At 44.2% G+C, this 14179-nt stretch overlaps 1 protein-coding gene across 6 annotated transcripts in view; it reads left to right on the top strand.

Annotated features, from left to right (window-relative positions):
- The window catches only part of LOC128874102 (heterogeneous nuclear ribonucleoprotein K), a 112908-nt gene that overhangs the window by 56493 nt on the left and 42236 nt on the right, over positions 1 to 14179 (top strand). For all 6 annotated transcript variants that reach the window (XM_054118434.1, XM_054118439.1, XM_054118436.1 and 3 more), the window contains 2 exons: positions 7198 to 7313; positions 10721 to 10777. In XM_054118434.1, coding sequence (XP_053974409.1) covers positions 7203 to 7313; positions 10721 to 10777 — 168 coding nt within the window. In that variant the 5' untranslated portion in view covers positions 7198 to 7202. The remainder of the gene's footprint in view (positions 1 to 7197; positions 7314 to 10720; positions 10778 to 14179) is intronic.

The raw sequence follows: 14179 nt of genomic DNA, 5'->3' as shown, positions 1-14179 counted from the left end.
ATTATGGAAAAATGGTATCTTTTGTATTACGAAATTTATTTTGGACCAAATAATATTTCGATTCTTCCATATATTTCCAATCATCCATTGTGTCTTTATCGACTCCATTCCCTAAATTCTTTACAAGATGAAACTTTTGTTTTTACTCTACTTTTGTTTCACTTTACAATCTACGAAGCTTCCAAGCTATCATTCCACTTATCATTTAGACTACAAAGTACTCTTGATATTCTATTAAAAATCGACACCAGCCCCGTGCTGGTTAAATTAATTTCCAATCACTCCGTCCGTTAGCCAGCAGTCGATATCCCCTGCTATATATTTGCCATGAAATGATTTCAACGACAAAGGAAACGCTGATCGACGTTTCGAAGGTAGAACGTATATTTTCCCAGTCGCTTTGTACGCGTTACCTGTCGCGTTCGATAGCACCGTTTCCAAGTTATTATTAGAGTGATCACGTTGTTGCATTACGACTGTGCGAATGGTGGCTCGAATTTGCATGATTACGGTCGTCGATAAGGTAATTGTGACTGTCACGGCAGGCGCGATTAGAACCGACCGGGTATCTGGCACGCATCTCTCGGAGGAGGACGGAGTTATGGTTCGGTCTCTACTGGTATGAAAAGAAGCACTGAAACACGGAATTTTGCGAACGCGATGAGAGATGCGGATCACGCAACGCGGGGCGAAGATTAGAATTATCGTAGGTCTAAATCTTTCCTGGGAAATGTTGAAATCCAGATCGCTAAAAGCTTGTTTTCAAATATACCAGCAGTAGAAAACTCTTTAGGTTTCTCAGAGGGTGCGTTCTATACTAAAATCCAGAGTCAGTTTAAGTCGTATAATAAATATTGTAACGTGTATTTCATTTTTCTATATTTATGCATTTATACACGTGCATGCTTTTGTATATTTACACTCGCTATAAATACATAAATATCCGCCGTCTGGTTATAATTTAGAAGTGCAACAGATCTTACAATTCTTATCCTTCGTTATTTATTCGATCTAACTGCGCTTCCAAATTCCAAGTTGCTTCCAAGGAAGCAATGCATTCCATCTAATAGTGGTCTCAATTCCCTCCTCTGGAGAATTCTGGGACTTCCAGAAGTCCACCCCCTCGGCGGAGAACCCCTGCGAGCCATCAGTGTCCCATACACGCGTCGGAAGTTCGTCAAGTTCAAATTCCCGGCTCAAGTTCAGTGAGTTCAAGCTGGTCGCCGCTTCTAATTGCGACCACCCCTTTGGTTCACCCTGCGGTGCCCTCCATCCGTGTCTCCTCCCCCTATATCGGACCCAGCGACCCTTCCGAGTGGCGTGCGGACTGGTTAGTCGATGCACTGCTCCCGGCGTTGGACTCTGCGGCGCCTCACGCTATTCCCATTGCAGACTCTGCGGCGTCCCTTTTTCACCCCTTTCTCTCCGCGGTGTCTCTCTTGCCGCCCTCGCTCCCCAACCCCCTTTCACGCTCCAACGACGGCATCGCGTTGGAAAAACGAACCAGACGGATCCGGTTTTCAACGAATATCAACAACCCCCCTCCTCCGATCACTTTCCCGTCCAGCGAACGGAAAAACGGGATTTCCAAGATGGACGCCCGGTTGCACCTGCTCCGCAACGAACGGGTGCTTCAGATAACCTTTGGAGCTTAATTTAAAAAGGGAATGTTCCATTTCTGAATTCTGTTTCTAAGTTTGTACAATTTTACGAATGCTTCTTTCGAGAACATTTAAAAAGCCATGTGTTGGTGGGAGGGATAGTTCGAAATCGGATGCAAATGAATCGCGTAGGTAAAAATTAAAAAATGAAGTACTCTCCGACAAGTCTTGCGAAGTCGATCGTCGTGTCACGGTGGAAAACAATCTGTACTCCATTATTTTATCATTGGTCTCCCCTCCCGCGTAGCGTCCACCCTCTGTTTCGACCCTCGAGTAATGGCGGGACGGCCAGGAAACGTAGGAGGTCCTTTCGAGTTCGTGTCACGACACGGCCTGGTCACGCAGCTTGGCTTGTTTGTTGAAAACATGGCGGTCGCGGTGAAACTGAACCATTTTTTTTTTTCTCCTTTCCTAGACGATGATGACGGTCGCTATCGGTTAACCATGAAAAAGGGCGTCCATCAATTACAGCGTCACTGTTTCGTTGTACACGTTGTCGATTAATTCCCCAACAACAGAATTTATTTCTTTTTGGGTGTAAACAAGATTTGTGGCCTGGTTCATTACTCTTCTCACTGAAGTTGTATAAAGGCTCTTTCGTTGCAAAAATAATACGAGTGTGATAACATACCTAGTGTATCCCGCTGAAGTCCTGTAAACTTCTAAATCATTCCCATCTTTAAAAAAAAATTAATTGTGTTCGTAGATTGACCTCCCTGTTTACAACAGAAGCTACATGATTCTCTATGATCGGTTGTTTATACGAGGGGCATGGAGTCACTGCTCCGAAAGGGTGGGTCGTTCGATCGATCGCAAGGCGAGAATTCATCGAGTTATCGCGTGGAAATATCGCCAGGACGAAAAAGTTTCTCCTTGTTCGACAACGTTCTTGCCTGGGAAATTGCTTTTCGCGTTTTTAACGAAAAGTCGATAATCGAGGGAACGTGAGCGTGCAGCGGATAAACAACGTTGTCAAAGCGAACGAATTCACCGCGAAAGAGCCGACTATATTAATATTCATCGTTTCTCAAACAGCGAAGAAAATAAACGAAATGGGATTGTGCTTCGAAAAAGTATTCGAGCGGCGCGGCAGCTTCGTCGAGAATTTTTCCATGATTTTCTTTTTCACCTCTCTTGAACCAACATTCAATTCTTTTTCCCAGCAACAATCGAAAACGAAGAATTATTATTTACGATAAAGCCACGGACAAATTTTCCAAAATATATTCAGTACGCGTGCATTTGTGCGAACTAAAGTAATATTATTATGATAATTGATGTATTATTCGTACATGTAAATTGTGTTGTTCGTATTAGCATATGTCACGTACGCATAAAGCCGCGATCTAATTATCACAAGTGAGATGATAGGCTCGAGTACGAGGGGATAAAGTAATTACATAAAGTATTAATAAATAAACTTGCGATTGTATGAGCAATTCAGTTTACTTTCTTTCTTCAGAATAAAACAAAAGTAACGAGTCATTTCTTCGAGTATGAAATCAATACTGTCATTAAAAGCATACCTGGTCGGGTCCAATTTCAATTGGGAAAGTTACGTCTTTGCGAAACCGTTCGTAGAATATTCCCAACCACGAATTTACGACGACTTCGCGGGCTTCTTTAACGAGTCTGTCGTTAGTCGCTCGCGACCGGAGATACAATTAATTGGCATCTCAAGGCCACTCAGCACTCCCCTCCGCCGCTACTACTTGGTTCCCTTGGTATTCCATTTCCCGTTTCTTTACGTAAACCTACTGATAGGAGCTTCATTTCCAACCGATGCAAGGTGTGAAAATGTAAGAGTGATTAACGGTAAGGATTCAGTTGCAATAATTTCTCTAAATTACTATTCAACTTATTACTTGGTTACTTCTGATGTTATTGGCGGCGGCAAGGGTGGCCTTTGGTAATCGATCGATTTTGTCAATAATTTCTCTAAACTATTATCCTACTTATCACTCTATTACTTTGACTCCTGATTGTGGGGATGACCTTGTGCGGCCAATTGATTTTGCCTCGACTGTAGACACTTGGTTCCGTGGTTTCCGTGACTCGTGATTCTTTAACGAGCCGCGAACGAACGCGGCTTCCCGCCAGGGCGTTTTTCTTGCGGCGTTTTTCTCGCTGGTCTTCCCGTGACCGCAATGAAATCGAAACGACGAATCGCACAGGGGGTAGGAGGGGGCTTGCCCCTCGCCCAGCGAATCGCCGTGGTAAATTATTAGCGTCGCGTGTCCGACCAGTCTCGCGTATCGATTCGTCCAGTCGCCGCGTTTCTTTTTTCGGACGCCTCTTCGTCCGTTTCAATTTCCCAGCGTCGTTGTCCATCGGAAAATCGTTGCATCGGAACTGCGGCTACGAAACAAATGCTGATCAATGTCCTCGATACCAGAAACCATCGATCTCGGCGCCAATAAATTGCTTTCTCACAAGGGTAACGCCATTAATTGCCAAGGCAGCATATACACTTGGGAGAGCCAAAGGCTTGCATCAAACAAGCAAAATCAAGATTTTTAGATGCAGAGTTTAGGAGTTGCTTAGTGGCTTGGTTTTGTCGAAGCAGTACCTTTTGCAATATTCGAGAAATTACTTGAAGCAGGCTTTGTACTTTGCGAACGAAGCATTGCGGTCACCTAAGCGAATTTCATTCGTGGTCTTCGCTCGCGCGTCGCAGGAATACGATTACTGCGTGCAGAGAGATTAGTATGCTCGACGTGAAGCTTGATTTGCGTTCGCAGCCACTTTGAGCGCTGCTTATGGCTGACCACGATTGGAGCCTGATTGCTGCTCGAAATTCATTTGATGGGGATCAGGACCGACGTTATACTCGACAGCGCCACGATGCATCTGCGATTTAACGTGTCCCGAATTTCCGGAATTAAAGAAACATTGTTGGATGAATTATTTTCGAGCACAGTCTTTTAAATAAATTTTCTTGCTCGTGACCTGGAAGTCTCGATAATTTTATCAGCCTTTACTTCATCGGTTTATTTGGAAGACCATTGTTCGAGATGATTAGTCGTTTCTTTTTATTAATCTTTTCCCTGTTGGAAGTGGCCTGATGTATGGCGTATTGTTTGTTTCCGGGTAGTCTACCCCGGTGTTGCCAGTTAGTACGTGGCATTCGCGAGAAAGAAGGGATTTAGCAATTTATTCGCATCATTTTTGAGAAAACTCGCAGGTGGCGAGAAACGTTCATTATGGAACGCCTGGAGACTATAAAGCATCGGGGGACATCGCCTGTATTTGTACAGCTGAGTAGTCACAATGTACAGAGTGTGCCTTCCACGACGAAGGAAATCCACGCGCAGCAATCTATTTAGAATCTCGCTTATCAAATAAAAACCGAGTGGATAAGAAATGAGTCATTTCAAACACGTATATAAAAACTATAAAAAAAATGTACTTCAAACAATTTCCGATGTTATACGAACCTTAGCTTCTATTTAAGGTATTCTTAGCGTTTCTCGAGAACAACGAGTCGCTACAAACAATTTTTATTCCACACCTTCGATTCATTTTACCGCACGTGCAATCATCTGCCCGTGGCGAGTACCAATTAACGTTCTGCAATGTCGTGTTCTGGGTCGAGGCACAGCGTTCTCATTGTTTGCACTCGTGGCTTCGTATGCTCGCCGTGCACCGCCGATTTCTATGCTGAACGCGCATTATCACATTATAGTCGCTCAAGAGCGATCGTCGTCACGTACGTCGTTTTCGATGCGGCAATGCGCCCAGGAATATTTTTCGCGCGTGCCATGCGCCGATCGATCGATCCTCGATCACGGTTCAACAGTGATTCGTTGACTCGGGGCTGAATCGATTATCCAGTGAATGGAGCATCGTTAAAAATTAATAAGTAATCGTAAAGTATATTCTGCTTGTTTAAATTTTATACCGAATGCTTTAATCGAGTTTATGCGTATTTTGTCCGATGTATCGATACACTGTTACCGGTGCAATTTCCTTAATTGTCCAAGCGGAGACAGACGGATTGAAAGGGATTAATTTGGAGAAAAATCAGAGTGACTCGAAAGCCGAGCAAGAACTTCTCCATTTAGGAGAATCCAGAGACTAATCTCAGGGCTGAGCGTCGTTCCATGACGCGGATACCCGATTGCGTTCGATACTTTTATCGCGAGCCGATTAGAACAGAGGACAACTATCAATTCCGTCGGATGGGCGATGTTTCTTTCGCGCGTGATGTGCAATACTTGAAACGCGCGGGTCGACTCGAGGATTCATGGCGCAATTAGAGCCGCGGAATTGCTTTCGTCCCAACACACCGCGAGCGTGACACCGAGGACATGAGCAAAATTCTTATACTAAGAGGATCCTAACGGGATCGTTAGAATTTTATTTTTCGATCAGAAAAATCATGCCGTACGAACACGAAGTGAACAGTTACGAAGGTGCTCTTATCTTTATATTCTTCTAGCTGAAAGTTTTAAAAATATTTCGAGGGATCGAAGGGCGTTGGTTTACAGGCTTAAGACTCCGTTCACGGAGCGTCCTCTCTATTCTAATATCGCTACGGTCCGGGGGCTCTCAATAAAAAGCTTACGCAAGACCTCATTTGGCAATAAAGCGAGTGCTAAAGAAGTCGTAAAGTCCGCGTTTCGTATGACGAACCAGCCGGCACCGAGCACGATAAGATTATGAGAGGGACGTTATGACGTCATAGATCCAAAGAGCTGAAAAACAGCGTCGCTCTGAAATTTACATCGACGTGACAAAATGGATTCCTCGTGACCCAATATTTCTCAGCGAAACACACAAGTGAAATGGAAATGCTGAAATCGAAAAGGGCGTGGTTGATACGATTTACGTTTTAGAATCGTCTCGAACAAATTTTTTAACGTACAATCTCTTTAGTAAAATTTTCGTTATAAATTATATTACACGCCATACAATTGATTTTCTGTTCTCAACTTTAAATTTCATCTTCGAAACACTAACGAATCCATCGCTTCTTTAACGAGCTCGTCGTTGAACGCTCGGTGAATTCAGGTCGAGCATTCCGTCGCGTTCCATCAGTTTCTCATAGTATCCGAGTCGTTAAGCCGAACAAGTCGATTTAACGGACAATGAATTACAAACCGTCGCCGCAAACATACAGTTACACGAACGCGAAACAAGTTTATAGGTTTATTACGAAGCGGCGCTCGCGTTGGTCGTTTCCGGGGTGCGTGCGTAGCTGGAAATCGAGGGAAATCGTGGGTTTCCCTTGGCCAGGAACGAACCTCCAACCCATGGCGTGGCCGTGGGAGTTCCTGTTGTCACATTTCGAACCGACTGTGCTTCAACAAATTCCATTTAGTCCGTCTTATCCACGAGATCTAGGGCATTGAGACCGTCACTGCTTCGTATAATTTGTAATTCGAGTTCAGATGAGGGTAAAAGGGTTGCTGTTTATTTTAATCCGAGCATCGGATATTTATCGTTTTTGCTTGGGGAATAATAGAACATTAAAGCTAAGTATTTTCAAATTTTGTTCAATACGACTAACTCTGAATTACTTTTTCTGTTGCAGGAATAATGAAGAGAGAAGCTGATGCAGGCACGATGACAGGTTCCGGAGGACCAACAAGTCCTCATAAGCGTTACAGACAGGGTGACGATGAACTCCGTCTTCTGATACCCAGCAAGGTAAGAATCCTCATCGACGCGTGAAGGATAAAGAAATGATCGAACGGCGGAGTGAATTCCTCGCGAAAAATCAATATCTCGCTGGGTGTTATGCAAATTGTTTAGCATGCAAGCAGAGGAGAAACTACTTAGAAAACTTTCTAATTTCTCGGAGAAACCGACTACTTTCCCATTTCTAGCCACTTTGAGAATTTGTAAAGAAACCTCTCGGAAGAATTTCGTTTCGGTGGCTAATGCCCACTTTTAGGTTTCGTCTCGACCCGGTCGTTCTCTGCACTTACCTACGATGAAAAATGTGTCTTTCTGATGAGACGAAGTACGTAATCCTGCTCTCTAGGATTAGTCGAATGTTTAATTTTAGAGTAATAGATTATTTAATCTAACGAACAACTCAGTTCTTCCGTGAGAATATAGAATAATAAAATTGCAAAAATGTACAGCGCATGTATTATCGGTATATATATATCGAAAAATCAACGCCAAAGTACACAGTGAAGTAAATTAAGAAGAAATATATGCACATGAAAGTAGAATCTGGAACAGTAAAAATAAGTAACAGTAAATAAAATAAAATTGGAACAGTTTGGTGCTTGCGATTTCAACCACGTAGCGCTTTGTGCGCAAGCATCGGCCATCGCTCTTGGTTTCTCAAGAGTCGTTAAACCTAAACGAGGCAGCATGAATTCGTAATTACGACGCGTTGTTGGAATAGATCAACCCCTATACGGAAAGCAATAAGACGAAGGAATTTGTGTTGCGCTTTCTCAATGAGACAGCTGTGGTTGTTTAGCCGACGAGATCAAGCTAATGAACAATACGCCAAACGAGGACGCATCAAGGGCCAACGCAGCATTCTTAATGTGTTTTGCGTCAATGGTATCGAAGCATTAGTAGTAAAACAACGTCAGGACTTGGTATGATTCTCTATTTCCAATTGTGCCTTACTTTTGCATCTGCAAAACATCTCTTTCATCATTTGAGATTCAATTCACCCACAAACTTTCGTTTCTGAAACAGTTTCTCTCTTATTAACATCCAAACAACATCGCGAAACAGCCTTCTCAGCCACTTTTCCTCGCCAGATAAGGCCCGGAAACAATCTGCGTGTCTCTGTGGGTTTCCCACACTTCCATGTTCCACCTGGCACCTTCTCTTCCTGTCATTGTCGCCATCAACTGTTATCAGAATTTGTTCGACTTTCGACAGGGAGATTCTCCGAAGTAGACACAGCCTGTGATGTTTACTTTGCTCAAAACTATCAGCGGGTGCCCTACCAGCAAACACTTTCCCTGGAGTATCCTCTGGGAATAAGTTAAGATACGTAATTCATAGCTTTCCATGAACTTTTGTACGATTACCAAAGCTCCGTAAAACAAACAGTTGAGAAATGCGATGAAATGTGTGTCAATCTCTATTATTCAAGAAAGTTATTATACCAAGTGCTTCGACACTGAAATTTTGAGATTTTTCAAAAAGTGGAGTTAATCGATTTGTGCGGCGAACGGCTCAAATGTTCTCCAGGTTGGGCGATTCCCCTCGTTTATCTCGCATCATCTCTGAAACGCGAATACGCGAAACGAAAGTGTCACTCGTCAAGCTCTGCTCTCGACGGAAACAAAAGTAGCCGTATCAGAAATCAAAAGTACACATGCCCCGACGATACACAATAGCCAGGGTCGTGCAATAAAAATTCTCCACTTGATCGCGTATCTGGATTGATCATCGTTTCCCAGCCATGCACGATCATCGTGGCTTCATAAAGGCCGAACAAAAAAGTCCAAACAAAAGAGCAGAGCATGAACGAGTACACAACGCTCTCTGTTGAAACTTTTAAAACGAGGCAACATTTTTTCCACGGCGTCGATCGTCGTTCGATTCTTCATTGGGCTCGATTTCGTTTTCGTAGATCTTGATCGCGATCGATGCGGTCGCGCAGCGTTGATTCCGTACAATGCCGATCGCCGTTGATCGTTTTAACCGTTTAGTCAGGATCAAAGGGAAAATGGCGGTCGGTGTCAGGGTCGATCGAACTGGAAATCGATCAGGGGATCGTTCCTTTCGAGAGTAAACTCGTTTTGATCGATCACGGAGAATGTACATTGTGCAATGAACGTTCCTTTATTTTAACGAATTTGTCTTTAACAAAGTACATCGCATAAAAGCTAATTTATTAACTCGAGCGTACCTCATTAATTCATCGCGGTATTCTGTATAATTATAAAGAACGCCTCGCAGATTATGAACACCTTTTTTAGACGTTGCAATTATCGCGTTGCAACAGCTCGCGCACCTTATCGACGCCTAATCGCTGAAACGTCGGCGTTGCGCGGTTTCGAGAGCCGATCGACCTTCCGAGTTGTTCCTGGGCCGAGATTCTCCGCCCACGATTCCTCGAGAAAATCGATCCCCTTTTGGGAGAAACGAAAAAGAAGGAATCGAGGCGAAACGTGCGTCGCGATTAATCTCCGCGATGTGCTGCGTGTCGAGGTCGACTTGAAATTAAGTTTCGCAATATGCCTTCTCCCTCGTTCCTTTTATTAATAATTCTTTTTTCTGCGCGAGAAGCCTGGTTCTTTTTTCGATAGAAGATGAAAACAAAGAAAAGAGGGGAAATGAAAAATGTTCCGAGTTATACACAGTAGATTTTTCTCGAACAATCTCGGTAAGCAATTTCGACTCGCGGAAGTATCCGAGAATTGCATTTTTATTGCACTTAAGTTCGAAGTTGTTTCAACTGCATGAAAGCTCAAGATTAAAGCCACGTAACGTGATTAATGACGCGGGTCATGTTGGATTCTCTTGGCATTTCTAAATTGAATCGTTGAATCGTTCCCATTAAGCGTCGACGTTGATCAATTTATTTATTAAAATCCGCAATTTTTCTCCGCTTCCATCCGCTGTACTTTTCTTGAAATCAATAGCGTTTTTAAACCATCGTTTATTTCTTCAAAGCTTCGATTTCCTTTGAAGCTCTTCGTTAGCCGAGACTTTGGATTCCAATGGCGGTGATCACTAGTATGTTGCCCGAGTCGTAAAATCGCTTCGCCTTTGAACCACGGATATCTCCGTCGACTTTCACCGCAGAAAACTGTGTGCATCCTTGAGCAAAGGTTTTACAAAATAAAAACACGCGTATGTACACCTCGCGCAATTAACATAAAGTACCTCTCGCGAGCCTCGCGCGCACGACGCTTCAATGTTCATCCAATCGAGCGAAGGTTTGCGTATCTAATGAAAAGGAATACGTCTCTCTGTTTCTTTTTTAACTGTTCGTCGAAGGCCACACAAATATTAATGCGAAAACAGGAATGTTTATGCTTAAAGGGAGAAAAAAAAAAGAAATACATGTCGAATTGAGTAACCTCCTCCTTTTCGAAGTCGGTTAAAAGTAAACCTTTTTGTTGCAGGTGGCCGGTTCGATAATCGGCAAGGGTGGCCAGAATATCACCAAACTCAGAAGTCAGGTAAGCAGTTGCACCTTCCGTTCGTCGTTTAGTATACTTACCAGCCTCGTTCTCTCGCGGTTTGGTCCCGTGTTGCCCAGTCGATGGCAAATACGGGACACGAGGGAAGAGGACGAGCGCGTTTTCGATCGTTAGGCCAGAAGAAGGTCGTGAGAATGAATGTTAACGAGCGTAGAAGATTATCACCGATCATTGTCAACGAAGATTCACTTTCACGAGCTTCTTACTTCTCGAAACTAACCTCGTGCGAATTCTAGAGGCGAACAGTTCCGATCTGGTACGTCCACTAGCTGGAATTTTAGGGAAGTTCCGGTGCCAGTGTTTCTGAAACGCGCGTGGGACTGCGCGTGGCGATCGATGATACTTGCATCTCATTCTTCTACGTTTTCCCTTCGATAGAATGTTAAATGAATGGACCGGTTAGAGAACTCTAAATTCCTTGAAAGTTGTTCGACTATGCTGCTTGGTCGACGCCAGAAGTGTTCCACACGCGTGCAGAAATGCCGTCATCGCGCATTTGGTTCTTGAGCTGGGAAGTTTCCCTATTATTCTTTTCTAATTTGTTATTCAATCACCATGGAATGGGACAGATGACGCGCGCGTAATCTGCATCAGAAAGGATCACGATTCAAGGAAGCACATGGGCGTGGAGCTGCATGTGACCCTGAACGGTTGATTAAAGATGCGGCTCGAGTGACGACGGGTAAGGCCTGTACTGCTTTACGTTAATCGAACGCCTTTTACTTCGATTCGACGTGAAAAATAATTTCGAAGGTGTCATGAAAGCCACGTGGTTCACCCTATCCTGACTTTTCAACCATCTTACAATGTTTACAACTAGAACAATTTTTACCCTAGCAATAACTCAAGCGGTTACTCGACAAATCAGTGATCTCAAACTTCTATAGTTTCATTCAATCGCATACAATTAAGAGACTTCCCATCTAGGAGTCAAAGGTCACCCGGAGTAACTCGAACCGTCGCACGCGTTCGATTCTCGTAAGCGTGTAACAGGCTTTACGCTCGCATAATCTCGGCCCGATTCCGTTGCGCAACGTCGATTGTTTTCCACGGCGATTTTTTTGTTAGTTCATTTGCTCATCGTCCTTGAGACGCCGACGAGACTCACCCCGCACGAACCAAATGATCGAGAGAACGTCAGAAAAGTAGGCCTGCCAGGCGTGTAACGCTTGCTCCGCGCGTTGTACGAGGAAGCCAGCCTCGATTCGCGAGCTTCTACACGGTCGCGAGCACAGCCCCCTGTTTCACGCGCACGCGTGAAAATTAAGACTGGCGTGCTTTTTAACGTTGACAGAAGGATACGCGCGTTCCGTCACGTTCGCAATCGATGACACAGCCTGTGTTCGTGCAGCGTCTACTACTAGACTCCTTTACTCGAGTAGTTACAGGTGTGTTTAAGGTGGAGCGTATTTTAACATGCACTGGGTGTTTTAATGTGTTGAGCATTTGTTTTGACAGGCATTAGGTCTTAATTATTTTTCGATCTTCGATTTTTGTATAGTTTAACTCAGAGTTTGTCTACTAAAGATCAGTTGCACCTAAGAAAGTACTTTCTAGGACCTTCCACCTCGAAAAATCCATCTCGATTTTACCAACTTTCTAACCCTTTCTTCTTGCAGCAAATTAAATTCCTTCTAAATAATAAACCCACAAACATTCTTCTTGCAGCAAATTAAATTCCTTCTAAATAATAAACCCACAAACATACCAACAGTGCCTGACCACAAATTGAAACAACTGTTCGTATCAAAACAAACTACCTTGAGCACGCCTGAACAAAAATGCACCATCCCCTAAACGACGCATCCAGGTAGCCGTGTCGCGTGAAACAAGGGGCCCTGCCGTCCACGAGTGCGCACAGTGACGATTTTCACTGACGCACGCATTATCAGATGCACGCTAGAGGATCCGTAAGCGTTAGTCGCGAGCAAACAGCGATGTCGATCACGATTTCATTGCCTCAGCGCGGTTTTCAGGCAGGTTGCCGTCGATTCTAGCGTCTAAACGAGCACCGAACGTGAGCTTAAGCTCTATCGAAACCACTTGCTCCGGCTTAAGCTCATGTTTCGATTCGATCGTCGAAGCACCAACGCTGCGAACGATTTAACCTGCGTCTTCCAGCGACCCATGCAGGATCTATCGATCATTACACGCCTTCGTCGTACACACAGTCTCACGTACTTTTTTTTTGCTTTTTTATTTATTTTTATTTTTACCGTTCGTTTTGGCCGCGGACACCACGCAAGTTTCACACGATCAAACACTGGCGAGCATTCGCGAGACTCTGCGACAACATAGAGCGGATGGAAATCTTCGGGGCTGCGTTCGGTGAATTTTTTGTCCAAGAATTCGATTTTATTTCGAGCAAGTAGCACGCCGTTGGTGGATTTTCTCTTTGAAATTCACGAGACGTACACGTTCCGTGGCAAACTTGGCAGAGTGTGCTGGCATTGTATGGTAATGGGAGACACTATGTGAGAAGGAATTACTGCATACTTGTATTTAGTCGTGTGATTATTTAAGAATATTGAATATATTAAGTATAATTTAGCATATTTTAGATTCCAAGTATGTACGTGTTAAATTTTGTTAAATTTTGTGTTATAATATCGTCCAAGAAAACTATACAGTAGCTCGTTCTGTGCAATCTTTTCTATTACCAAATGGTGCCTACCTGCTCTGTCACTGTTTCGTCACTTTTATTTCCCAGAGACAGGCCCCGCGTACCAACCTTAAAGGATTGTTCATCGCGCGATCAAAAGGATCGAAAATAACACGATTTACGGCCGAGCCGCACTTTCTGCAAATAGTACAATTGCTCGCGAGCCATATGGGCGAAGGAGGGCCATAAATATCGTCGCGATCTTGCCTAGCTTGGCTGTCACGTAGTCGGAGCGTCGTAGACGTGAAATTAACCGAACGCAGACCCGCAGTCATCCTCCCTCGATCTTGTCCACGGTCGTAAATAATCAGGCGAGCGGCCATTCGTTTGCCTGAGACTTTCGCCGCGTCGCTGCTGAGATTCGTAGGTAACGCACCTGCGTGACCCCAAGGTGGAAGGCCAGGTACCCGAGAGATAGAGAAAGCCTCTAGGGAAAATGGAATTTCTCCCGAGGGACACTTTGTTTTTTTTTTTACTCGTCCGCTTGTGTCCCCTTTGCAGCGTGCTCCCTGCAGCGAGTCCGTCGTTAAATGAACGGGGAATCGTGCGCCGCTTTGGGGAATCTCATGGCCGAACCGTCGTTAGGCGATTTTTTGGACGCTGAAAACGCCCGTCGGGAAACTCGCGAGGTCGGAGAAATTGTTTGCGAAACGACGCACCTGGCTCGAACTTGCTTGTTCGCCGAAAGATTAACTTTGCGCGTTGATAAACAGGGTTGC

Source organism: Hylaeus volcanicus, chromosome 3 (genome assembly GCF_026283585.1).
Source record: "Hylaeus volcanicus isolate JK05 chromosome 3, UHH_iyHylVolc1.0_haploid, whole genome shotgun sequence".
NCBI classification, from domain to species: domain Eukaryota; kingdom Metazoa; phylum Arthropoda; class Insecta; order Hymenoptera; family Colletidae; genus Hylaeus; species Hylaeus volcanicus.
This window is presented reverse-complemented; position numbering and strand designations above follow the sequence as displayed.